The sequence below is a fragment of the Barbus barbus genome, assembly GCF_936440315.1.
Source record: "Barbus barbus genome assembly, chromosome: 8".
Taxonomy (NCBI): Eukaryota; Metazoa; Chordata; class Actinopteri; order Cypriniformes; family Cyprinidae; genus Barbus; species Barbus barbus.
In genome coordinates this window covers 18,200,650-18,226,908 of record NC_136736.1, presented here as the reverse complement: position 1 = coordinate 18,226,908, position 26,259 = coordinate 18,200,650, and the positions used below count along the sequence as shown (strand labels likewise).

Sequence of the window (26,259 nt, the reverse complement as noted above, 5' to 3'; positions counted from 1 at the left end):
GCAGAAATAATTTATTACTCTAAGCTAAATACTTTTATACATGTATAAATACATAGTTAAAAATTTTAATATTAAAACAGTCTGAATAATTTTGATTCTCAATTACAAGTTAACTCTATTTAGGTCATGACTACCTATAAGTAACACTTTTTGATGCCATTGGTATAACACAATCAATAATGACAACATTACAGACAAGTTGTGTTCTGAACAGCTCTTACCTGCATGTGTTGTGTCAGCCATTAGAAGATAGTTTACAGAGGAAGGAGGACTTTATAAAGGTTTTGAATGGCCCCATTTTGTTGACAATCAATAAAAAATAAATCACAATCAAGTAGATCTGCATTTATGGTTAATTAAATTCAGTTTTATTTATACAGCACTAAATCATAAATATTATTTCATAGTACTGTTAATACCCAACTCAAAACACATTTCAACTGTTAATATACAGTGAGGCAAATAAGTATTTGATCACCCTGTGATTTTGCAAGTTCTCTTACTTAGAAATCATGGAGGGGTCTACAATTTTCAGCATAGGGGTATTTCCACTGTGAGAGACAGAATCTAGAAATAAAAATCCGGAAATCACATTGTATGATTTTTTTAACAATTTATTTGTGAATTACTGTGTCAAATAAGTATTTGATCACTTGCTTATCCGCCAGATTTCTGACCCTCAAAGACCTGTTATTTTGCTTTTAAATAGTCCAGCTACACTCTGCTCATGATTCTAAATTAGTAGCAACTGTTTGAGGTCGTTAGCTGTCATAAAGACACCTGTGCACCCCACAATCAGCCAAAGTCTAAGTAGCAACATGGGCAAAACCAAAGAGCTGTCAAAAGACACAAGAGACAAAATTGTAGACCTTCACAAAGCTGGAAAGGGCTACGGGGCAATTGCCAAGCAGCTTGGTGAAAAAAGAACAACTGTTGGAGCAATTGTCAGAAAATGGAAGAGGCTAATGATGACTGTCAATGTCCCTCGGACTGGGGCCCCATGGAAGATCTCTCCTCGTGGGGTATCAATGATGCTAAGAATGGTGAAGAATCAGCCCAGAACTACACGGGAGGAGCTGGTCAATGCCGTGAAGAGAGCTGGGACCATCGTTTCCAAGGCTACTATCAGTAATACACTAAGACGTCATGGTTTAAAATCTTGCATCGCACGGAAGATTCCCCTGCTTAAGTCAGCCCATGTCCAGGCCTGTCTGAAGTTTGCCAGGGACCATCTGGATCATCCAGAGGAGTCATGGGAGAAAATCCTGTGGTCAGATGAGACCAAAGTAGAACTTTTTGGTCTTAACTCCATTCGCCGTGTTTGGAGGAAGAAGAATGATGAGTATCATCCCAATAATACCATACCTACAGTGAAGCATGGGGCTGGAAGCATCATGCTCTGGGGGTGTTTTTCTGCACAGGGGACAGGACGACTGCACTGTATTAAGGAGAGGATGAACGGGGCCATGTATTGTGACATATTGGGCATAAACCTCCTTCCCTCAGTCAGAGCATTAAAGATGGGTCATGGCTGGGTCTTCCAACATGACAATGACCCAAAGCACACAACCAAGAAAACCAAGGAGTGGCTCCATAAGAAGCATATCAAGGTTCTGGAGTGGTCTAGCCAGTCTCCAGACCTAAATCCAATAGAAAATCTTTGGAGGGAGCTGAAACTCCGTGTTGCTCAGCAACAGCCCCGAAACCTGACAGATCTAGAGAAGATCTGTATGGAGGAGTGGGCCAACATCCCTCCTGCAGTGTGTGCAAACCTGGTGAAGAACTACAGGAACCGTTTGACCTCTGTAATTGTTAACAAAGGCTTCTGTACCAAATATTAAAATGTTTTGACTCAAGTGATCAAATACTTATTTGACACAGTAATTCACAAATAAATTGTTAAAAAATCATACAATGTGATTTTCCGGATTTTTATTTTTAGATTCTGTCTCTCACAGTGGAAATGCACCTATGCTGAAAATTGTAGACCCCTCCATGATTTCGAAGTAAGAGAACTTGCAAAATCACAGGGTGATCAAATACTTATTGACCTCACTGTATATATGTAGATGTACCAAACATATACTACCAAAATAAATACCATCTGACCCATTTAAAAACATTTAACAATCTTTCAGTCTGGGTATCACACTAATGTGTTGTTAAAGTGTGTTAAATGGTGAAGGCTGTGCTAGATATTCACCAACAGCCTCATCATGTTGATCCTCTGGAGGGATCTGGAGAGAGGAGCAGGTGTAGTGGACATGACAGTGCTGTGTTCTCGTGGAGCCTGTGGTGACCTGCAGTATTCCTCTCTCAGACTGATGCATGCTGGGAGAAACAAACACGTTTAGATCACATTCACTGCTGACCATGCTTTTCCATTTGGCCTCCATCACATCTGCGTCTCCTTTAGGAGTGGAAGCTGTGGTCCAGTAGAGGTGGTTCATAACAGCTGGCCTCCACTGCTTCTGATCTTCACACTCCCATCTCCCAAAGCCTTAAAAACACACAACATCACAATAAATTACCAATTAGCTGTGCAAACAATGTCACTAAGCTGTCACTAGATTTGATGGTAATAATATTAGCAAAATGAGGTTAACTTACCAGTTATACCTTCTCATACGGTAACGTTTTTACACGGTTTTAAATGTATATAGATATTGCAAATGCTTACAAGCTAGCTGCTGTGCTTTACAACAACTTATACACATCTCGCTGTGGCTCATTATTTAAATAATTATGTTCACTGATTTGGTAGTTAACAAATGTAAAAAAAAAAAAAAAAAAACAAGGCTTACGGTGCACAGCTGACATTTTCGTGGAGCTGCATCTCTGTCGGGTACGTGAGCATCATGTCTCCCACCGACAGCCGAACACAGGCTGGCCGGGACCCAATGAAGGTGCTGTGTGCACCGAGTCTCACTAAATTCTTGCTTCAGCATCTCATGTGACACTCATATCGCCTGGATGATAATCCTCCGGTGTCACGTGATCGTTAAGTTACACAGCACTGCGGTGTTTGAAGCAGATGCATTAGTGAAGTCCAGTCTCTTCAGCTGCACTAACGCACAGAGGCCCGGAAGATACAGTCCTATTTCTTGTTAGGAAGCCTGTGGACTCGATGTCATGACAGGCTGGAGTTTGTGCAACCTCCACAAACACAATAATTTACCGTGACAATGATAAATTGTAATAAAAATAACTACCGAAAACACACTGACTCGCGCACGCTCAAAGCAGAGTGCGGCACACGACTCCCTTATGTAACGTAATATGACGCGATGTTGAAAAAAGCGGTTTTTCAGAACTGTCCAGGAAAGCGTCACTTTTTCATCTAAATTTGTGCCCTCGCGTCTTGTAAAACATTTTCAAATCCTGCATTAACGGTTCATATGGTATTTTCATACAAGGTTATATATTCATTTGATTTCTTTTTTTTTTTACCTGCAATATGCACTTTAACGTCAGTATTTATGACTCTGTCTGGCTTGACTCTTGGTAATGTATTTTGCCCCGCCCCCAAACATATGAGTCGACTATCAGTTGAATAGTTTCGAAAATTCCGATTTGACTATGAAAATCCTTAGTCGGGGACACCCCTAATATGTAGTTGCATCTGTAATTAATTTCTGTAATTACATTTATAATTACACGGTTGACCCATCCCTTACACCTTAACCCACCCTTAAACCTACCCATACCACCAAACCTGTTCCTAACCTTACCCATATCCCACCTCAATAGCAGCAAAAGTGTTTTGCAATACAATATGAAAACTAAGTACATTGTAGTTAAGGCCACCTAATAAAAAGTGTGACCAACTATTATTTATAATCTTTTTTCCTTCTGGGGCCTGAAATGGAGTTTTGCGCAATATTGTTAATTAAACAATATTTTGCTGAATGTGTTTTTGTGTTGGCTGGTTTATGACGGTCATGGATAAATGAAGATGACAATAAAACGGCCAGCAGGTGGCAGCAAGTCCCTGTTTTAATAAATTGTTTATTGAATCATTCAAATCAAACGATTCGTTCAAAACTGCTGTTTCAATTAGAAACTAAGCAAGTGAGTCCATCTGAATGGACCGTTGAATCGCTGGCTCACTCAATTCGTTCAAAAACAGATTCATTCAAGGAGCGAAACACTGTGTGGCTCTACACTGTTGTATAAAATTAATAGCACTTTTGGGCTTGCACACGTGCTGATATTCAGAAAAGTCTGTGCATTCATGCATTCAACTCATTCATGTTTTTTTTTGTCTTCATTGCTTAAATTATAAGGGCATTCTAACTGCATTCTAATAGGCTTCATCGCACAGTGAATGCTTTTGGACTCACAAGCGGGTATGTCTCACTCGAACTGCAATGTGAAGCTGCGGGCTCTTTGATCGCCCCCTGGTGGCTGGCTGCAGTACAGGTCATAAACCCTGCCCTCTCCATGTAAACGAATGGGACTTGAGTCATAACAAAAAAATGTATTACACTTCCAATACATTTTTCCAAAATATGATTTTGGTCATTTAAGATGTTAAGATGTGGTGTTATCACGCTGATATATGTTCGATTGTTCGTTTTTGTGATAAGTTTGATTTTAGCTAGTAATTTGATGCTATACAAACGTGTGTGTCGTTATGGTTGATTGGGTCTGCGGGAGTTTGGGCGGGAGTTTGATTCTGCGACTCCACCTCACAACACTACTGCGCAGACTCTGGCTTCAAATGACGTCATTTACTCACGATGGCAGCGGCCATACTGAGATGTTTTGGCTTCACTTTTCTATAATGGAAGGAAGCAGAGACGCGTCGTCCATCTTTTTTTACAGTCTATGCTCTCAAGACGTGTTTTTGTTTGTTTTTTGCAAGTCGGTGACATACTCGATAATGCTAGCTCTCCTATTGTCTCTCAGTCACAGTCACACATACAGCACAATAACATTGTCAGGGGAATGTCTTTAAATTTTAACATTTTAACGTCATTTTTCACATGTGTGTATCTTGGCATGTACGTGGTTTATTATTTTATGTTTGTGTGTAGTTACTACTCAATAATACATTTTTAAAATTATTAAAATAGTTTTGAAAGAACGGTTTGCTGTTGCAAGATGTGTGGCGTTTTGCATGTTGTGTGTGTGTTTTGTGTGTAGAGTTTTGAGAAATGGAGCCATAGTTTCAAAAACTGTCTAAGCATTTTTTAAAAACTGTGAAGTAACAAGAAAGTTTTGAGTTCTGAAACATACAGGATGTTTTTATAGTACATTGACCTACATGTCAAAAGATCAAGGGAAATTTGATCTCTCAGTTTATGACCCCTTTAATTTTGCATTAATTATGCTTTCACGAATTGTAGTTTTTTTTTTTTTTTTTTTTACAAACTTGATTATACAATTCTTTAAGACTGTAGATAGCTTTGTTTTGTTTTTTTTTTAAAGGGTGAAATATGTAAGTTAAATAATGAAACACCTTTTTGTGTTTTAGAAGCAATTGAAGATGCTAAAAAGGCCCACCAGCTGCAACCAGGTCTGGCACTTGCCTTCTTAAGAATAGGGTAAGTTCGCAATATAGTGTTTCCTCACATAAACACAGACCTGTATATTTATACATCCCAGCATCATCAAAAAGTCATTGAAATACTATGCATTCTGTTGTAGATGTGAGACTATTGCAATCAGATGTGGAACAAAAGAACAACAGCATACAGTAGATCACTTTAGTGTTGTCGAAGTTGAACATGAATGCAGAGAAAGTTGCCACGTAGAAAAGCAGAGCATACTGGTACTGTTGAATTTAGTAATAACATGACAATTTACAAGAAAATGGCCATTTAAGAAGAATACGTCTTATAGCACAAGTTAAAAATTGTGAAAAGGGGCCATCTTTCCCTCTACTGGGGTAAGATTATCCCCTACCTGTGGCAAGAAGCTGCCAGGGTAAACTTATTACAGCTGTCATTGGATTTTTTAAGTATATGTAAAATATATAACTTTTAAATTGTCATTAATGTAAAACACTAAATCTTATATTCTATGTACCTGTATATATTTAGAAAATTACATTTTATTAATTATATAATTCCTGTCAAAGAAATAGTTCTTAATCACATAGTAGATCACAATATGAAATTCTTACAGGCCTATTTTTAATGGATGTCATAGTAAAAAATGTCATTCAGATTAAATAATTCCACTTTAAGGGGTGGTTGACTGTAGGGCTGGGTATCATTCAAAAATTTTCGATATCGATACCAATACCTTGATTTCGATACCGGTTCCTGAACAATACTTTTTTCGATACCAGTTTTATGAAATCAGTTTTAATAAGATTACATTATCTCAAAAAACTATTTTTTTTTTTTTAGCTTGTTGATATTTATACAGACTCAAAGCCTCATCTCCTGAGCCACTGCACAAAGGAACTAAATATATCCAACACAATACATAAATAATTTTAATAAAGTTCAAATAGTTTTCAGTTTACACATCTGTTAGGCTACGTTTACATTAGTGCGTGTTCATTTTAAAACACATAGCTCAGACAGAATCATCATTTTTAAATCTTCATCCACTTTCATAAGTGGGTGTTTTATTTTCTTTCACCATATGTTTTATTATTATTCAATTCTGGTGTAGTATGTCTAATTATTTGAATGCATAAAAACAACTTAGTTTAAATGTATTCTGGTTTTCAAATGAAGACATAAAACATTAATTTAATTTATCTTTAAATTATTGAAAATCAAAGTTTATTTATTTTGGCAAACAAAGGGGGGTTACTATTAATATTAAAACATGGAATAACTGTTGTGTGATCATTACTAAAAAAAATAAAAGTTTTAATAATTTTAATAGTAGCCTAGTAGTAGCAGTATCTACTGTCTGCTGAACAATATTAATTTATTTCTGCAGCAGTGTCTTCAAAGTTAATCCGAACTTTTATTTTGATGGGTTTCCGGGAATACCTTTACAGTTCTGTGTGTATATATGACGTTAGTTTTACTCAAATCAAACGGTAAAATGCTCACGAAGTGACTTTCAGAGCAGATGTTGTTCATGTGTTTATGTCCTCATTTAGAGAGGCGGCAGACGCTGAAATGACCGCGAGCGTCACGCGAGCTTCAGTCTGTGTATAATAAACAAACAGCGCGATTTAAAGAGCGGACTGCTCCGTGCGCTTTCGAAACGCTCTCGCGGAGGTCAAACACTGATCTATCAGCGCGTTGCCGCTTCTAGTCAAACACACCTAGTGCTACAGGATTATTGGCTCACTGACGGTGATGAGATTAACCCCTTAGGTATCGAAATTTGGAACCGAACGACAAGACGTTTTTCGGTACTCGGTGGTATCGAGGCAATTAGGTCGATACCTAAAAAGTATCAAACTCGATACCCAGCCCTAGTTGACTGTCTTGTTTTCTAGGCTTGATTGCATTTATGGTGTGCAGTCTAACATGTGTTAATGCTACGTTGTTTTTTTTGAAAATGTGAATGTGCATCTGATCCATTTCATTATTAAATTATCACATGTTTTCTAATAGTTATTGAATTTAAAAAGTTAAAACCACCAGCAAAACAAGCCTCTAGTGATTTTCTGCCTCAATTCTTGAGGAACATTTTACCCTAAAGGCTAGTTCTTACTGCACCAAAAAATACTGTCCAAACACGTAAATATCGTGTCTGAGTTTGTTGAAAAAAATCATACCACACTGCTTAGAAATGTTATGACCCAACAAATGGCAACTGAACATGTTCAGTCTGTGAAAACAAATGGACAGACAAATGTTAGATCGTGCCTCTAAGCCAGATAATTAAGATCCAGACCCGGACATCAGATCCTGTCAGAAAATATCTGTTTTCTCTGGTAACAGAACAACTGCAAATTAAGTTGTCTAATACCCATAAACCCATTAACAGCAAGTCTTGTCTGTTACACCAAAATACCCAAAACTGTATTAACAGTCTTCTATCAGCCAAGAAAAGCCAGTGAAGAGCAGAAGCAGGATACATAGTTATAATGGTAAAAAGGAGCAGAATTTATTGAATATAGCCTTAGTTGCGTATGTTTCAGTACTCAGACTTCATCTGACGAACACAAATCCAACAAGTAGTGTTATACAAAAAGGATCCACAACAACATCCCATAAACCTTGAATTTCAATAAACATTCCCTTATATCTCTCATTCATGAAGGCGAACAGCCCTTGAAACAAAGTCATAAGACTAAAAACAATGGAAAAATAATATAAAAAACCCATTTTGTAAGTTTCCATTTTATACATTTTAGATATGATGTTATACACCATTTAAAAGTAATTGCAGTTGCATATAGGAAAAGTGCAGCGATAATACATACATTATATAAGTGCAATGATAATACATACATTTAATGTAATATAATTACAACAGTATTACATAAACTGCAGTAAAACTGTTATACAGCTGCAGGAGAAGCTTTTATATGTAGCTGGCATTGTACTTTCTTAGGTTCTGGAAGCTGCCCTCCATAAAATGTGCAGCACACAGATAAACGTTGGCGTAGCAATTGATCAGGAAACATGTCAAAAATAAGTTTGTCTGCCTTAGGAAGGCCAGACCATGGGTTTTGGCACGCTTTTCTTTGTCGTCTCTAGCACAGCTCAGCCAGGCATGCTGTAGTCTGAACAAGCCATTTGTTGTAGTTCTTAAAGTTTTGAAAAATATTTAAAGAGAATATTTACTTTTAGAGTTGACTTTGAGCTTTGTAACCTTGCAGATCTTTTTTTATTCTCAAACAGCAACATTACACACTAACTAATGTTGAAAAAGCATAAGAGTACCCTTTAAAAATATACTGCATAATATAAAACAGTTTAGGATTTTGGAGAAATGTTGTCTAAGATTCTCCTCTCTCTTTAGAAGTGCTATTGAAGTACATGGTTTCTTTTCGATGCTAAAAATCTAATGCTAAAATCTGAGTGTTAAATCCAGGCTTTCAATCGAGATAAATCCAGTCAAAGCAGTCATTGGTTGAACCAAAAATCTGACCACAGCCAGATGTAATTTTTGTTTGCTTTATACAGAGCCTAGGGCTTTGACAGAGACAGGTGTGATGTTTTAGGACTACTCGAGTTATATCTTTTAAGGAAATCATGTTTACTGCATTTTACTTTGCATAAAGAAACAAAGAAAACTAAGTTCTAATGTGTTTTTGTTATTCTTTTTTTGAAGAATTGCAGAGTGTCACCTTCATAACTTCATTAATGCTCATCAGGCCCTGACAGCTGGAAAAGAGCTTGATTGTGAGTGTCACTGAGTTAATGTATGTGCCTAAAAGTGTGCAGTTCAAAGGCGGCATGACACTATAAGATTTAGAATTACTCTATTGTGGTCAAGGGTAGGGGTGCTCCGACTGATTGGCTACCGATCACTGTCGGCCGATAATCGCTTTGAGATGTTTGATGTTTGGGATGATTGTCTCTATAAAGGCCAAACTCATAAACCGATCTCAAGCTGATGACACGCTTGTCGTGAGAGGTATGGTATGACATGCAGCAGCACCCTCTCAGTCTCTGTCCGGCGCCGGTAAAATAATTATAACGCTGAAGGTAAGGTACAATTCATATTTCTTCATTAAATAACTTGCAAAGTAATTTGAAAACTTTCTGTGAGACATAATTTCACAAACAGCGTGAGTGAATCACCGTGCGCACTCACTTTATCTCTCAAAATGCACAAATGGCTTCAAATCACCACATCGTGTCTGCACTGTAAGCGCGCTGCACGCTGCACTGTTGACACAGGAATTGTCACTTGCACTGTCGAGGCAGTGTCGCATCGTCAAAGTTTAAAAATTGCATTTCATTTTAATTCATGCCAACGTTTAAACCATTCAGCTCTCCCGTGCTCTCTTGGAGACTGAGCTCACGCCTGTTTCACACATACTCTGTTTGCAGTGCATATGCAGTCCGTGTGCGTTACGAATGCAGTGCAGAAGCAGCACGGCCTCGTTGTGCTTTCACACAGAACACAGTCCGCTCCTGATCCGCGGCTGTTTACCACAAACACAGCATTTCTCCATTTATATTGATTTTCAGCATTGTGATTCTCTTTTATCACAGTACAGTAATGCAGTCTTTCATAGACATATTCACGTTTAAACTCAATAAATATAAACAACGCATTATTCAATGTATTTGAATTCTAGATTTGTATATTAAGGTAGTTGCTCAAGCAAATGGCAACACATTTAGTCTAATCACATAGGCCTACGTTTCTTAATGTAGGTTATCACAAATGTTTTAAATTAAAACTTGCCACTGACAGAAGTGCTCTCATGCCTTTTCTTTTGCATTTATATCTTTATTACAAGCAATCCCGCAGGTCTTAAAGAACGTTGTTTTTCTACCTCCACAAGTGCATCTATCTTGTTCCCTTGTTTATCTAAAACCTAGCCAAAAAGCCACGTGTTGAATATGAAACAATAGACTTTAATTATGCATTTATGGTGAAATTACATTTCTGTGTCAATCCATGTTGATTTTTACTGCGAACAATGCACTGTCACTTTAATTCAGCGCGTGCAGCACAGCAAAAATAGACTGAGGGGACGCCTTCGGTTCACTTAATTTTGTCGTGGCCACAACATATTAACTTGTGGGAACGTGATATTATATCGTGGCCTTGATGGTATGTTGAGGGAACAACATCCATTTCTCATGGCCACGACTTCTTATATTGAGGGAACAACGTATTTTTCTTGTGGCCATGAGTTTAACCCTCAGGTTGTGTTTGGGTAATTTTGACCCAGAGAGAATTTTTTCTCTCACGAAAATGTTACTCGATGTTATCGCATTGAACTAGGATTTACTGACTGTGTTCACACAGGGCATAACTACTTCCACCGCAAAAATAGTTAATTTTCATTAAACTTTTTTTTTTTGTTATTCAACCTTGTTACACTTGTGGTGTTACTGGTCAAAAATTGCCAGCCTTCAAAAAATAGCTTTTATATCTCTTGTTGTGCAATATTATCACCTAATATTGGTATCAGTCTTTTTGTCAGATTGTTGTCTTTCAATTAGGACTGGTTTTGTGTTGATCTTTGGAACTGATTCATCCTAGGCTTTATTAATCTGAGTTTACGTACATCAGTTTTTGAGTGGAAAAAAAGGATTATTTGTGGATAATTTTATCAATATTAAATAAAATATGAAAAGAAAAATTTCACTTTTTATAGCACTAGCCAATGCTCTTGTTTTAACCAAGGAATTTCAAGTCAAGTCAGCTTTATTGTCAATTCTTCCACATGTACAGCACATACATACAGAGAATTGAAATTGCATTACTCTCAGACCCTTGGTGCATACAGTTAACATTAAACACGTTCAGATACAGATAAATACAGTTTAAACATATGTACATACAACTATACAAATATACAAATGAGGATATTGTAGAAAAAAATAAGAATTAGATCGATAAAGTGGCATAAGGCGCATGGCAGATAGAGTGCAAAACCAGTTAAATAAAAACAACACTGTGTAGATATATTTGTAGTGCAAAAGAGCTTATCAGTCTGAGGACATTGTAGAAAATAAAAAAAGAGAGATAGATAAAGTGCATAAGGCACATGGCAGAATAGGTGGAGTGCAAACCAGTTGAATGTACAAAAACAAAACTGTGCAGATTTGTTTTGTTTTGTTATGAGTGTAGTGCAAGAAGAGCTTATCAGTCTGTTAAAGTGACAAGTCGAAGTGACTGTTCGGATAGATTTTTGTCAGACTATCCGAAGAGGTAATTTGCAGTCAATGTTGGATGGGTAGTGATCAGCCAATGCTGCACAAGTGACAGGTGCCGGTCACAGTTTGTTGGTCGGTGGGGGGGGGGGGGTGTCACAGAGTCAGAGTTCCTAGTGTGTTGCTGTGTTAAATGGGGGTGAAAGAGGGGAGGGGGGGCAAGGATGGGAGGGAGTTCAGCTTCCTGACAGCCTGATGTATGAAGCTGTCCTTCAGTGTGCTGGTCCTCGCCTGGAGACTCCGCAGTCTCCTCCCTGATGGCAGCAGACTGAAGAAGCTGTGTGTCAGGTGGGTGGGATCGCCTGCAATGCGGAGGGCTTTACGGGTGAGACGGGTGCTGTAGATGTCCTGGAGGGAGGGGAGAGAGACACCAACGATCTTCTCAGCTGCTCTCACTATGCGTTGAAGTGACTTGCGGCAGGATGCGTTGCAAGCGCCATACCACACAGTGATGCAGCTAGTTAGGATGCTCTCGATGGTGCCTCTGTAGAAGGTGCACATGATGGGGGCCGGGGCTCTGGCTCTTCTGAGTTTGCGGAGGAAGTAGAGACGCTGCTGTGCTTTCTTGGCCAGTGCTACAGTGTTGTTAGTCCAGGAGAGGTCCTCAGGGATGTGCACACCCAGGAACTTGGTGCTGCTCACTCTCTCCACAGTCGCACCGTTGATGGTCAGAGGGGCATGCTGAGTGTGTACTCTCCTGAAGTCAACAACAATCTCCTTCGTCTTCACATTCAGAGAGAGATTGTTGTCACTGCACCACCCGGCCAGGCGGCTCACCTCGCTCCTGTAGTTTGTCTCATGTCTGTTGCTGATGAGACCCACCACAGTCGTGTCATCCGCAAACTTAATGAAAATGTTGGAGTTGTGTGATGGTGTGCAGTCGTGGGTCAGCAGAGTGAAGAGGAGGGGGCTCAGCACACATCCTTGGGGGGCCCCAGTGTTCAGTGTGATGGTGCTGGATGTGTTACTGCCGACCCATACTGCTTGAGGTCTCCCGGTCAGGAAGTCCAACAGCCAGTTGCACAGAGAGGTATTGAGCCCCAGCTGGGCCAGTTTGTGAGTGAGCTGTTGAGGGATGATTGTGTTGAATGCTGAACTGAAGTCTATGAACAGCATCCTGACATATGAGTCTTTTTTTGTCCAGATGTGTGAGGGCTGGGTGGAGGGCAGTGGCGATGGCATCATCGGTCGAGCGGTTGGACCTATATGCAAACTGGAAGGGGTCCAGGGAGGGGGGGAGGACAGACTTGATGTGGTGCAAGACTAGCCGTTCAAAGCACTTCATGAGGATGGGAGTCAGTGCTATTGAACGGTAGTCATTGAAGCAGGATGGAGATGACTTCTTAGGGACTGGAATGATGGTGGTAGCTTTGAAGCATGTGGGGACAACAGCCTGATTTAGTGAGATGTTGAAGATGTCTGTGAAGACCTCAGTGAGTTCCACTGCACAGTCTCTCAGTACATGCCCAGGAATGTTGTCAGGACCCGGAGCTTTGCGTGCATTGATCCTGCTGAGGGATCTCCTCACACTGTCCGGGGACAGCGTCATCACCTGGTCACCGGGAGGAGGTGGAGTCTTCTGTGCAGTGGTGCTGTTTTGTGCCTCAAAGCGAGCAAAGAAGGCATTCAGCTCGTTCAGCAGGGGGATGGTGTTGTCACAGGTCTGTGGTGGGGGCTTGTAATCCATAATGGTCTGTATCCCCTGCCACAGGCTCCGCGTGTCTCTGCTGTCGCTGAAACGATGGGCTATCCTCCTGGAGTACTGTCTCTTGGCCTCTTTGATGCCGCGGGATAGGTTGGCCCTAGCTGTCTTCAGGCCCTCCTCATCTCCAGCTCTAAAGGCAGCGTTCCGAGCCTTCAGAAGTCTGTAGACCTCCCCTGTCATCCACGGCTTCAGGTTGGCCCGGACAGTGATGGACTTTGTGACTGTTACATCATCAATGCACTTGGAGATGTAGGCAGTAACAGTCTCTGAGTACTCTTGGAGGTCTGTAGTATTGTTGTATGTGGCAGCCTGTTTAAACATATTCCAGTCAGTGGTGTCAAAGCAGTCTTGAAGTGCCTCTGACGACCCTTCCGGCCACACTTGAATCTGTTTGTGAACTGGTTTGGTGACTTTAACGAGCGGTCTGTATGCAGGCATTAGCGTGACAGTGATGTGGTCTGAGGCTCCGAGGTGGGGGAGGGGGAGGGCCTTGTAAGCTCCTCTCTGGGTGGTGTAAACAAAGTCCAGAGTGTTTTTCCCCTTGTTGGAAAGTCTATGTGTTGGTGAATTTTTGGGAACACACTCTTTAAGTCTGCGTGATTGAAATCCCCAGCCAAGATAAGAAAAGCATCTGGGTGGGCTGTCTGCTGCTCACTGGTGTGCTGGTACAGATCATTTAGTGCCTCACTCCTGTTGTTGTTGCTGGAGCTGGGAGGGATGTATACAGCAACGAGCAGTATGGCTGTATATTCCCTCGGTAGATAGAACGGCCGGCACTTAATAATCATAAACTCCACCAGGGGTGAGCAGTGTTTGCAGACCACAACAGCGTCGCGACACCATGCATCATTGATTTAAACACAGAGACCGCCGCCGCGGATCTTACATCCCTCGACGAGAGCTCTGTCAGCTCGATAGCATGTTAGCTGGTTGAGCTGTATGGCACAGTCCGGTACGTTGTTGTTAAGCCATGTTTCCGTAAACACAAAAACACAACAGTCTCTTACAGTCCTCTGAGTAGAGCGGAGTAGTCGGATATAGTCCAGTTTATTGTCCAAAGAGCGTACGTTCGCCAGTACGATGGTGGGGATAGCTGGCTTGTGTGGGTTGGCCGCTAGCCTAGCTCGGATACCTCCGCGCTTACCCCTCTTCTGCTTCCTCTCACGCCGCTTGTAGCGCCTCCGCTGTGGGCGAGATGCAGTAGTGGGGGTCGGTGATGGAGAAGGCATTCGGAGTAGACCGAGGTCCCGCAGCTCTTCAGCGTGCGCGGAGTTTAACTCTAAAAATGTGGTTCTGCCGACATTGAGCAGAAACTCACGACTGTATGCGCGCTTAAAGACAGGTAGACGAGACGAAGATGTGCAAAAACATTGCGACTTATAAGACAAAAAACACGAAAACACCGATTTTTCGGGAGAGAGAGAAGCTGCTGCGACTGCGCGCGCCGCCATCTTAGGTAGTTGATTGTTGTGAAACACTTTTGTACAAAATAAAAAAAAGTCCACAAATTTTTTTAAAAAATCTGTTGTTGTGCAATATTATCACCAAAAATGTGATTCAATCTTTTTGTCAACTAGTTTTCTTTCAACTAGGACTGGTTAATTTTGATACTGGCTGATTATAGGCCTTATTGATCTCAGCTTTATTGGTCAAAAATGACCGTCCATTGAAAACGAATGGGAGAGATTAGAAATCTGAGAAATATTTAGTGTTCAGAAGCATGTTGATTGTTCATGTTCACACATGTATTTGTGCCTGCAAATACACTGCTCAAAAAAAATTAAGGGAACACTTAAAACACACATTGGATCTTGCTGAATGAAATATTCAATTTAGAAATCTTTATATAAAGTCTATGTGACAACAGTCAATGGAAACCAAAATCATCAACACACTGAGGGCTGGATTCAAAATCACACCAAAAATCAATGTAAAAAACAAGCTGACAAAAAGATTGATACCAATATTAGGTGATAATATTGCATAACAAGAGATTTATAAGCTATTTCGTGTAGGCCAGTAATTTTTGACCGGGAACACCAGAAGTGTTTTTTTTTTTTTTGTACAAAATAAAAGCTTTTCAAAAAAATTACTTAAACATTAGAGCATGCTACTGTGATAAACAGTGCCAAAAGTTTTTCATGCTTTTTTCACTCAAAAACTGATGTTCGTAAGCTCCGATTAATGAGGCCTAGGATGAATCAGTTCCAAAAATAAACACAAAACCAGTCCTAATTGAAAGAAAACAAGCTGACAAAAAGATTGATACCAATATTAGGTGATAATATTGCATAAGAGATTTATAAGCTGTTTTTTTTGCCCCGGTCATTTTTGACCGGGATCACCACAAGTGTTGTAGGGATTTGAACACAACCTGAGGGTTAATGCGTAAACAAACCTGTGTGACCATAGCAACCCGGGAATATCAGAGATGGATTTATTAATATTTTATTCATAATTAAGAAATGATTACTTTATTATTATTATTATTATATTAACCATAGGCTTAGGCTACCAGACTATAGGCTATTGTACGCGATGTAGACAGCATTCAAATTAAGTTATTGTTACATAAAGTATATAAAATAAAATAGGCCTGTAAGAAAACATTTTTATCCATCCCACAGTCTTATAGCTGTGTCCATTAACTGATCATCTTTTTCTGTAATATTTGTATATTATTATTATTATTATTATCATCATTAGCCTATTATATTTTTATATTCGTTTTTTTCCTACGTTCTGACTAGTTTTGTAAATAAGCCTACTGTAAATGCTCGACATGCCAATAAAGCTGACTGGAATTTATAGCCTACTGGAAGTGCAGTTTAAAGGTTGAATTTAGCATATATTTCACTTTATTTCAAGCGAATTAATTTATAGCCTAGTGTTTCGTTGAGGAATGAATCATTCACATATACTTTCATTTGTAAATGAAAACAACACGCTCGTTTATAACACACGGGCATAAATAGCCTTCAATCAAAGTATTGGCATAATTGTCAGGCGTTTACAGTATTTGCAAAATATATGGTAGCAAATACTAGCATAATTATACAGAACATTAATCAGGTGAAGCGATAGACCTACACAAATTTAAAGGGGAAATAATAAAATTGCTATGGTCACAGGTTTGTTTATGCATTAAACACAAGACATTGATGTTGTTCCCTCAACATAGCATCGCGTGGCCACGACATGTTGTTACTGATGTTGTTAAAAAACGACATATCACGTTCCTACGAGTTAATGACATTCCCACAAATTAATATCTCGTGGCCACGACATATTATCATGTTCCCATGAGTTAATATGCCGTGGCCACGACAAAACTAAGTGAACTAAGTTTAAATTGCATTTAAACATTTCTATGAAAGACTATTACTGTATTGTGTAAAAATAAAAAAAATTAAAAAAGAATTACAATGCTGAAAAAGCATTTTCAGTAACAATGTTTGGATTTGAAATCAAAATAATAGATGCCACAAACTTGTTTGTGGTAAACAGTCACAGATCAGTAGTGGCGTCCTGTCTGAAAGCATGCACAGTCTGTGCTGATTCTGCACCGCTTATGTACCACACATGGACTGCATACGCACTGCAAATGGAGTATGTGTGAACCTGGTGTAACACTGCCTCACATACAGCTCACAAAATCAGGCTTGTGCTGTGTGTAATATTGTGCAACAATTGCACGATTGTAAAAACAAAAATGCATTGCATGATCAAACATTTAGGTGAGAAATATATATTTTTGAAAAATGTAAAAAAAAAAAAAAAAAAAAAGGCTTCTCCACCCCTCAAAATAAAAGAAAAACCCTCTCATAAGAGTCACCTAAGAGAGAAATTCCCCCCATTTTCAAAAATGACATTCCGGCCCTGAATAAATTTGTAAAAATCCTTATTGGAGTATCACTATAAATAATTCTGCATAATAAAAAGAAAGCTTTAAAAAGATCAGTATCAGTGATCGTATCAGCAGATACTGCTTTCTGTGATCGATGATAGGTGATCGGCCTCAAATATCCTGATTGGTGCACCCCTAGTCAAAGGTAAGACTGGGCAATATGAGTCTACATATATATATATATTGTGGCATCAAAATAATCCATCATCCATATAGATATATAAAAGACATGGCTAAATGTGGTATTTATTATAATTTATTATAATTGTTTTCAGTTAACTTTTAAAAGCAAATTTCATATTTTTAATGTTCTGTAATTGGTAATAAATGCAATCTGCAGTTTAGGCGTGGCATTCTTTAAGGCCCCATTATACTCAAGTCGAAGTTCTTTTTCTTTGTTTGGGGTTAAAAATAAGTTTGAAATGCCTTTGCAGTGGTATACTGTTTATGAACATCCCATCATTATTATCATTATATCATTAAATGGAACAGAACCAGACACAAGCAGGACACCCACTGGTCAGATCTTCAGAAGCTCTTTAGTCTTTCAGTCACGTATCTGACTGGAAATTGACTGTAAAATCATCTAGTGTGATGTCGCCTTAGAATCATACACAAATTTTTATTATATTTTGTGTAAAAGGCACCAGGTCTACATGTTAATTAATTTTAATTTAAAGATCTGTCATTTCACGTAGTGTGCTTCATTAATTTTGCGTGTAAAGTATTGCATTTTAATATGTATTTGTCTTATAAAGGCTCTATTGAAGGTTTTCAAACATGGATCCAGCACTGTGAGAATAAAATGGCAAGTATGTGTAAATTTACCAAGCACTTCAATTTGACTTATGACACAATTTTTGGTTGACTATTAAGAAAGCTTTCACTAAAATTTAAATTACTGCATTGCAGTTCACTACAGAACAAAATTCAGGGTACAATGATTAACACTCAAAAAATTTAGCTATACATTCACATATAAGGTGAATTTTTGAGTGCGCTCATAAGATTCCTTATAGCGAAGTAATACCATTTTTGTAAGTGCTCTTTTATTAGCAGCAACCATCTATAGCTTGCTGTATGCAAAGTCCCTTTAAGGCAAGTTATTTCACTCGGCGGCCATCTTTGAAACACCTCTTGGGCATGCAAGTTCAGCTTCTTTCTCTTTGAATGGGGAAACATCAAATTCTCCAAAACTGTTCACCCATCTTACAATTATTTTCATATTTGAAATCTGAAAGTCTGAAAACAACTATCTCATAAATGTTGTTTCTTTTGCTCAAATAGCTTTAAAAATAGCTTATTTTTCAGGCTAGATCAGCCAGTGTGCATGCAGAGTCCTAAGTGCACGTCTCAGAACGCTGACTGTAGCTATGTCCTGAAATCGTTCTCTTGTTCACTCATTCACTGGTTCCTATATAGTGTATGGCAGTTGAGTGCACTATATGAAAGGAGTGAACGAAATGAAGTGAACGAATTCAGACAATGACGTATACACTGCACGTCAGAGAGCTGGAGCTGTCGCAGAAACATCTTTGTCACTTATATTACATGTACCTTATTTTAGAAAATTATTTTAATAACATTAATACTTACAATTAATTTATTTTGTAATTATGCATACCTCCGCACCAGCTTTATGGTTTCATTGATGCTATATTATTCAATCTTATTTGTTTTGTAATGTTTAATGTTCATAATAATTAAATACTACTAAAATACTGGCGACAAAATAAACACATTACACATATAACACATACATTTTATGTATTTATTATTTTTAGTATCTTAACTCTCCCGAGCAGCGTTTTGCACTCAGATAAAATGACAGTGGCCGTAGAACGCCCTCAAGCGACTTTTAATTTTACAATAGAATGAATATGCTACCTACAGGTGATTTAACAAATATATTTATTTTAAATCATCCACCAAATTATCATCACATCTCTATTATATCTTGTAAGTTAACAACAATGCCACCTCAGTAAATTAGTAAAACATTCAATTGATGCCTAAACAATATATTTTAATATTAATAATGCATGAAACGTTAAAGCAGAAATAAGAAAGATGTAAACGCCATCTCTCATTCAAACTTGCTCGCTCCCGATATCTCTTCCAGATCAGTCCTCTCCGCATTGGGTTGTGGGAAATAGTGCTGCAGCGTGTACATCAGTTGTACACTCGAAATCAGAGAGGATTGTGGGTAAAAAGTAGTGGATGAATGGAGGGAATGAACTCGCTAACTTAGAATTCAGACAAAAGTTTACATCCCCCTTTCTGCAAAATGTTATTTTACCAAGATAAGAGGGATCATACAAAATACATGTTATTGTTTATTTAATACTGACCTGAATAAGATATTTCACATAAAAGATGATTACATATAGTCCACAAGAGAAAATAAGTTGAATTTATAAAAATGACCCCATTCAAAAGTTTACATCCCCTTGATTCTTAATACTGTGTTCTTACCTGAATGAACCACAGCTGTTTTTTATTTTTTGTTTAGTGATCGTTATTCATGAGTCCCTTGTTTGTTCTGAACAGTTAAACTGCCTGTTGTTCTTCAGAAAAATTCTTCAGGTCTCACAAATTCTTTGGTTGTCCAGCATTATTGTGTATTTGAACCCTTTCCAACAATGACTGTATGATTTTGAGATCCATCTTTTCTGAGGACAACTGAGGGACTCATATGCAACTATTTCAGAGGTTTGAAATGCTCACTGATGCTCCAGAAGGAAAAACCATGCATTAAGAGCCGGGAGTGAAAACGTTTTGAATTTGAAGATCAGGGTAAATTTAACTTTTGTCTTCTTGGAAACATGTAACTATCTTCTGTAGCCTCTGAAGGGCAGTACTAAATAAAGAAGAAAAAAATATTTTATATATATATGTATATGTGTATATATATGTATGTGTGTGTATATATGTGTGTGTATGTATATGTATATATGTATATATGTGTGTGTATATACACTCACCTAAAGGATTGTTAGGAACACCTGTTCAATTTCTCAGTAATGCAATTATCTAATCAACCAATCACATGGCAGTTGCTTCAATGCATTTAGGGGTGTGGTCCTGGTCAAGACAATCTCCTGAACTCCAAACTGAATGTCAGAATGGGAAAGAAAGGTGATTTTAAGCAATTTTGAGCGTGGCATGGTTGTTGGTGCCAGACGGGCCGGTCTGAGTATTTCACAATCTGCTCAGTTACTGGGATTTTCACGCACAACCATTTCTAGGGTTTACAAAGAATGGTGTGAAAAGGGAAAAACATCCAGTATGCGGCAGTCCTGTGGGCGAAAATGCCTTGTTGATGCTAGAGGTCAGAGGAGAATGGGCCGACTGATTCAAGCTGATAGAAGAGCAACTTTGACTGAAATAACCACTCGTTACAACCGAGGTATGCAGCAAAGCATTTGTGAAGCCACAACACGCAAAACCTTGAGGCGGATGGGCTACAACAGCAGAAGACCCCACCGGGTACCACTCATCTCCACTACAAATAGGAAAAAGAGGCTACAATTTGCACAAGCTCACCAAAATTGGACGGTTGAAGACTGGAAAAATGTTGCCTGGTCTGATGAGTCTCGATTTCTGTTAAGACATTCAGATGGTAGAGTCAGAATTTGGCGTAAACAGAATGAGAACATGGATCCATCATGCCTTGTATATATGTGTGTGTATGTGTGTGTGTGTTAAGTTAAATCTGAAATTGAAGGAAAGAGGGAGAAATATATATTCATCATTGTTTAATTAAAAGATTTGAGATCAAAATGGGTGCAGCCTATTGGTTGTGAGCACAGTGCTGCTGGAACAACCAGGGAAGCTGATTGGCCATTGAAACTCCACATGGCACAAAGGACCAGGTGTGTGTGATTGTGAGCATGCTGAGATCTTTGAGCAGTGGATGTGCTTCTCCTACCTAAACTGGTGGATTTTGGAGATTATACAACCAAATGAGAAAGATTGGTAATCAGCATCGAGTCAATTGAGTTTGTTCAAAGACTGCTGGGAAAAGCCAAAATGTGTTCATCAACTTGGAGTGCTACTGGTAGGACAAATATTCATTGTGTTTGAAAGTTGTTTGATGCTAGTATTTTAGCATCTAGCATGTTAACTGGACCTGTGCACTAGGTGTATTTGATTTTACATTGTTGTTGCTGTTTACAAACTGCTATATAAACCGCAAATAGTTTAACAATATTGTTTGTACTTTTAATATCTCTGAATGTACATTTATTTATACTGTGTGTAGTGACTCATATTTATATATGTTTTTCTATATAGGTTATTAAGCTAAGCATCTGAAATATTCATTGAAACAAGAAGATCAAGTCATTGTTGAAAGATTTTCAATAAATTGATTCGATGAAGAAGAATTCAATGCTTTGAGTTATTCCATGCACCCTCCTCTTAAAGTTGATTGAAGCCTTTTCGAGTTTGGGCAGACATTGAGGCACAGAAACCTTGAGAACTTGACACTTAATAACCACCGCTTATGGATAAGAAGATTAAAGGCTTCTGATGGTCCAGAAAATAAAGCTGGTGCAAAACAAGAATCAACATTGTCAAAACAAGTCATCAGAGAATTGAGTTGTTTAAGAAGACGTATCATTGAGACTTGAAGATAAGATGGCAGAAGAAGCTTTGGGGAAAACGGTGGATCAACTTAAAAGAGAGAGAACCACTGCAAAGATGTGTTTCACAAGGCAAGCCAACCTTCTCATTCGAGAGTCAAGTCAAATGATTGAATCTGAACTTCGGAAGGAAATCCAGAAACTCTCTTCTAGTGCAAGAGCACTTTTTGATGCGAATGATGACTACAACATGGGGTTGCTGGCAGAGCTGGAAGTTAAAGCAAAGAGTGATGAGAAAGTGGAACTTGAAATGCAGCAGACAACAGATATTGAGAAGACTGTTAATGATTGTGAGACAAAGCTCGAAGAGGTGCGGAGAATGGTCCAATTTAACTTATGGCAGAGGTACGGCCAAGAGGAATTGACTGTTGCAGTCCATGAAGCTGAGAAAGCTTGTAATCACTGTGCTTCAATACCTGTTGCTGGTGTCAATTGTGAAGGATATGAAGTTCAACTAATTCACTTGGAGAGGCTCTTGAGTAGAGCAGTCAAAACTCTATCCAGCTGGGAGCGATGGATTCCTACAGGAGAGAAAAAGGACTTTGAGAGCAGAGTAAAGCAATTAAAAGTAGAAAATAATGGACTTGTTTCAAGAAACACTGAGTTTATTACTGCACGTAATGTTGAAAGAAGTTCTCAATTTGCAAGTCCTATAGACCCAAACACAGTTCTCCGAACTACGCCGGTTACACCAGTTGTGAGAATAAAACCAACTAGTTTGCCTAGATTTAGTGGCATCAAAAGAGATTTCTTCCGCTGGAAGAAGGATTGGGAAAGTTTGCAGAAACAAGGTGAACCATCTGGATCGGTAGAGGTCAAGAAATTCCAGCTCCTGGACAGTTTGGATGACAGAATTGTTAAGGACCTAAGGCTGTCAAGTTATAGCACTGCTGATGATGTGTTTAGAGTGCTGGAAAACAGATTTGGCAATAAAGTAACAATTGCCATGGAAATTATTGAAGAACTGGAAAGAATTCCTGGTGTGAAGGGCAATCAACCCAGAAAAGTGATAGACTTGATCCAGACTGTTGAAAAAGCTCTATCTGACCTGACAGATCTTGGGAACATTGGTGCAATTAAGAACCCTCTCGTAATCAAGTCTATTGAGAGTAAACTGCCTGAGTTTGTAAAAAGGGACTGGCTTTTCTTCATGATTGACTCTGACAATGGTGTGACTCCAGAGAATCACTTTGACCTCCTGTTGAAGTTTTTGAGGAAACAGGAAAATGTTCTTGAAAAACTCGAACAGCTCCGAATCACCGACAAGGCAGATAGATCTGAAAATAGATTTGAAAGGAAGTATGCGTCTACAAGAACCACAAGGAAAGATTCTGACGGTGGGTGTGCTTTGTGTGGAGCTGTGAATCACAAGGACAAGATTTTCTTCTGTAAAAAGTTTAAGGAGCTAAAGTTAGCTGAGAAGAAAGCTGCTCTGAGGAAGATTGGAGCATGTAAGAAGTGCCTCGGATGTCATGAAGGTAACACCGACTGTAGAGACACATTCTTGTGTAAAAATAGAGACTGCAGAAGAGAAAATGTCCCAGATCATCATTATTTTCTCTGTCCAAGAAGAGAATCCACGAATGGGAGTGAGAAAAGGTTTGGAAAGGACAGTAGGAAGATAAATGTGCTAACAGCAGAGCAAGAGGAACTTCTAGCTGAACTTTCCCCAGAGCTTGCTGAGAGGTGCAGAAATGCCTTCACCAACAAAATTGCAATAGTGACTTGCACTGGAAAAACCAGAGTTGGACTTCTAAAGGAAGGTGGGGTACAAGAACTACCTGTCATTATGATGCTCATGGAAGTAACAGCTAATGCAGGGCAGAAGATTGGAACTTTGGTAGATCTTGCATCAGATACTAACTATATTACCCACAAGGCTGCAGAACGTTTGAGGTTAAGGAGCGAAGATGTCACACTGATAGTGCATGGAGTTGCTGGAATGGCCATTAAGGTGAAAACCAAGCGATATCTTCTTCGAGTAAGAGTCAAGACTGATGAGGATAAGGAAAGAGCACATGCGCTTCTCTGTTATGGCTTGGAGGAAATTGCTAAAGTGCATAAAGTTATCAAACCTAAGCAATTGCAGAGATTCTTCCCAGAAGTCAAGCTTGAAGAGTTGGTAAGACCTAAAGAGATTGAACTTCTTATTAGCCATCGAGAAGGGAGATTGGCCCCACAAAGAATGAAGGTTGTGGGGGATCTTGTCTTATGGGACAGTCCTTTGGGAAAGACAGTAGGCGGAGCTCATCCAGACTTATTTGAAGAAATTAACGTAGCTGCTTATGAGTCCAAAACACATTTTGCTCGCTCAATGAGAACAGCCGCAACAAAATATGAAGAGAAAGTGGGAGGACCTGAAATGCAAGTGATGTCTAAGTCAGTTCAGATACTTCAAGAAACCAGAGCTGAAACAAATATTGCTGTTACCAACCGCGAGTTCTTGGAATGGTGGAAGTGGGACAGCATTGGGGCAGCTTGTGAACCAATGTGTGGATCTTGTCGCTGTGGGAATTGTCAGCCAGGTGGTAAGGAGATGACATTGGCAGAGGAAAGAGAACTCGAGGTTATAAAAGAGTGTCTTACCTACCTAGAAAGTGATGATCACAGCAAGTCTCCTCATTGGCATGCAAAATATCCCTGGACTGAAGATCCAGCTTCCCTTCCCAATAATAGAGGGGGAGTAGAGGCAACATTCCTGAGAACAGAAAAACAGCTCAAGAGGGAACCAGAGTGGCAAGTCGCTTATACAGCTCAAATTAATGAAATGGTGCAGCGCGAAGCAGCAATCAAGCTCACTGAAGATACGATGAATTCCTGGAATGGACCAGTATGGTATGTGAGTCACCTGATTGCACCAAATCCTCACTCAGTTACGACTCCAGTGCGCTTGGTATGGAACAGCAGTCAGAAATTTAAAGGAGTGAGTATGAATGATCTTCTTCTGAAAGGCCCAGATTTTCTTAATCCAATCAGAGCTGTTCTCCTAAGGTTTAGGAGAGGAGTTTATGCTGTCCTAGGAGATATAAGGAAGATGTATAACTCTGTATGGTTGGAGGAGAGAGAAATGCATCTACATAGGTTTCTGTGGAGAGGTGATCAGAGTAAGGAGATAGAGGAGTATGCAATCACCAGAGTTAACATCGGTGACCGACCAGCAGGGTGCATTGCGCAGTTAGCCATGCGTGAAACTGCAAAATTGGCAAAGTTCTCTCATTTGCATGAAGAGCGCAAAGTCATCGAAGAGGATAGTTATGTAGATGATATTCTAACTTCCCACAATGATCAGGAAAAGCTGGACAAAGTAACCGAAGGCGTTGAGGAGATCCTAAGAGCTGGAGGGGTTTTCTTGAAGCACTGGGTTCGGTCAGGACAAAGTTGGAAGCCTGGTGATGGTGAGTCAGAATCAACAGCAGAAAACATAATCCTGCAACTTCCAAACCAGTTGAGGGAGAAGGACAACAAGGCCCTTGGAGTTGGGTATCTGGCAGAAGAGGACACACTTTACATCATGACATCAATTAATTTTTCCAAGTGGAAAAAGAAGATGAGAGTAGGACAAAACCTCCTTAGAGAGGAGGTCAGGGCCAAAACCCCTAATCCTCTGACTAGAAGAGAGCTGCTCAGTCAGGTGGCAGGACTGTATGATCCGATTGGCCTGGTCACACCGGTAAAGCAAAAGGGCGCCATCCTTGTACGGAAGGCATTTCAGGAAGCTGGACGTGGAAATTTGACCAAAGATACATGGGATATACCACTGTCAGAAAATCTCAGAGAAGAAGCCATTAAAATGTTTGAGGAGTATGTTCAGCTAAGCAAGATAACGTTTCCCAGAGGCTTAACACCTGGAGGCTGGAAAGGCAAACCGTTGGGAATAACCTTCTCTGATGGAAGCGATAAGACCTATGGAGCTGTAATATACTTTAGGTGGGAAACAGACCAAGGAATTGAAGTGAGGCTAGTTGAATCCAAGGCCAAATTGACTCCTTTGGATCAAAAAGGGGAAGCAGTCAAGGCTGAAATGTGTGGTGCAGTTTATGCAGCCAGACTGAGAAAGTATATTGAAAAACATTGTCAAGTGGAGATTGACCGATGGTTCCATCTGGTGGACAGCCAAACAGTTTTGGGGGCTATTCAGCGGGCTAGCTATGGCTACCAGTCCTTCTTTGCCAACAGAATTGGAGAGATCCAGAGAACTACGCTTGTCGAGGATTGGTGGTGGATCCCAGG

The 26,259-nt window shown here is 39.4% G+C and overlaps 1 protein-coding gene across 8 annotated transcripts in view; it reads left to right on the top strand.

Moving 5' to 3' along the window:
- Window positions 1-26,259, top strand: part of LOC306873925 (protein SGT1 homolog) — a 112,472-nt gene that overhangs the window by 52,775 nt on the left and 33,438 nt on the right. For 3 of the 8 annotated variants that reach the window (XM_079423498.1, XM_079423495.1, XM_079423494.1), the window contains exons 4-6: window positions 5,480-5,549; window positions 9,205-9,275; window positions 18,142-18,195. The exons of 2 other annotated variants lie outside the window; for them this stretch is intronic. In XM_079423498.1, the coding sequence (XP_079279624.1) occupies window positions 5,480-5,549; window positions 9,205-9,275; window positions 18,142-18,195 (195 nt within the window). The remainder of the gene's footprint in view (window positions 1-5,479; window positions 5,550-9,204; window positions 9,276-18,141; window positions 18,196-26,259) is intronic. 3 more of the 8 variants (XM_079423499.1, XM_079423497.1, XM_079423496.1) reach the window with 1 other exon arrangement.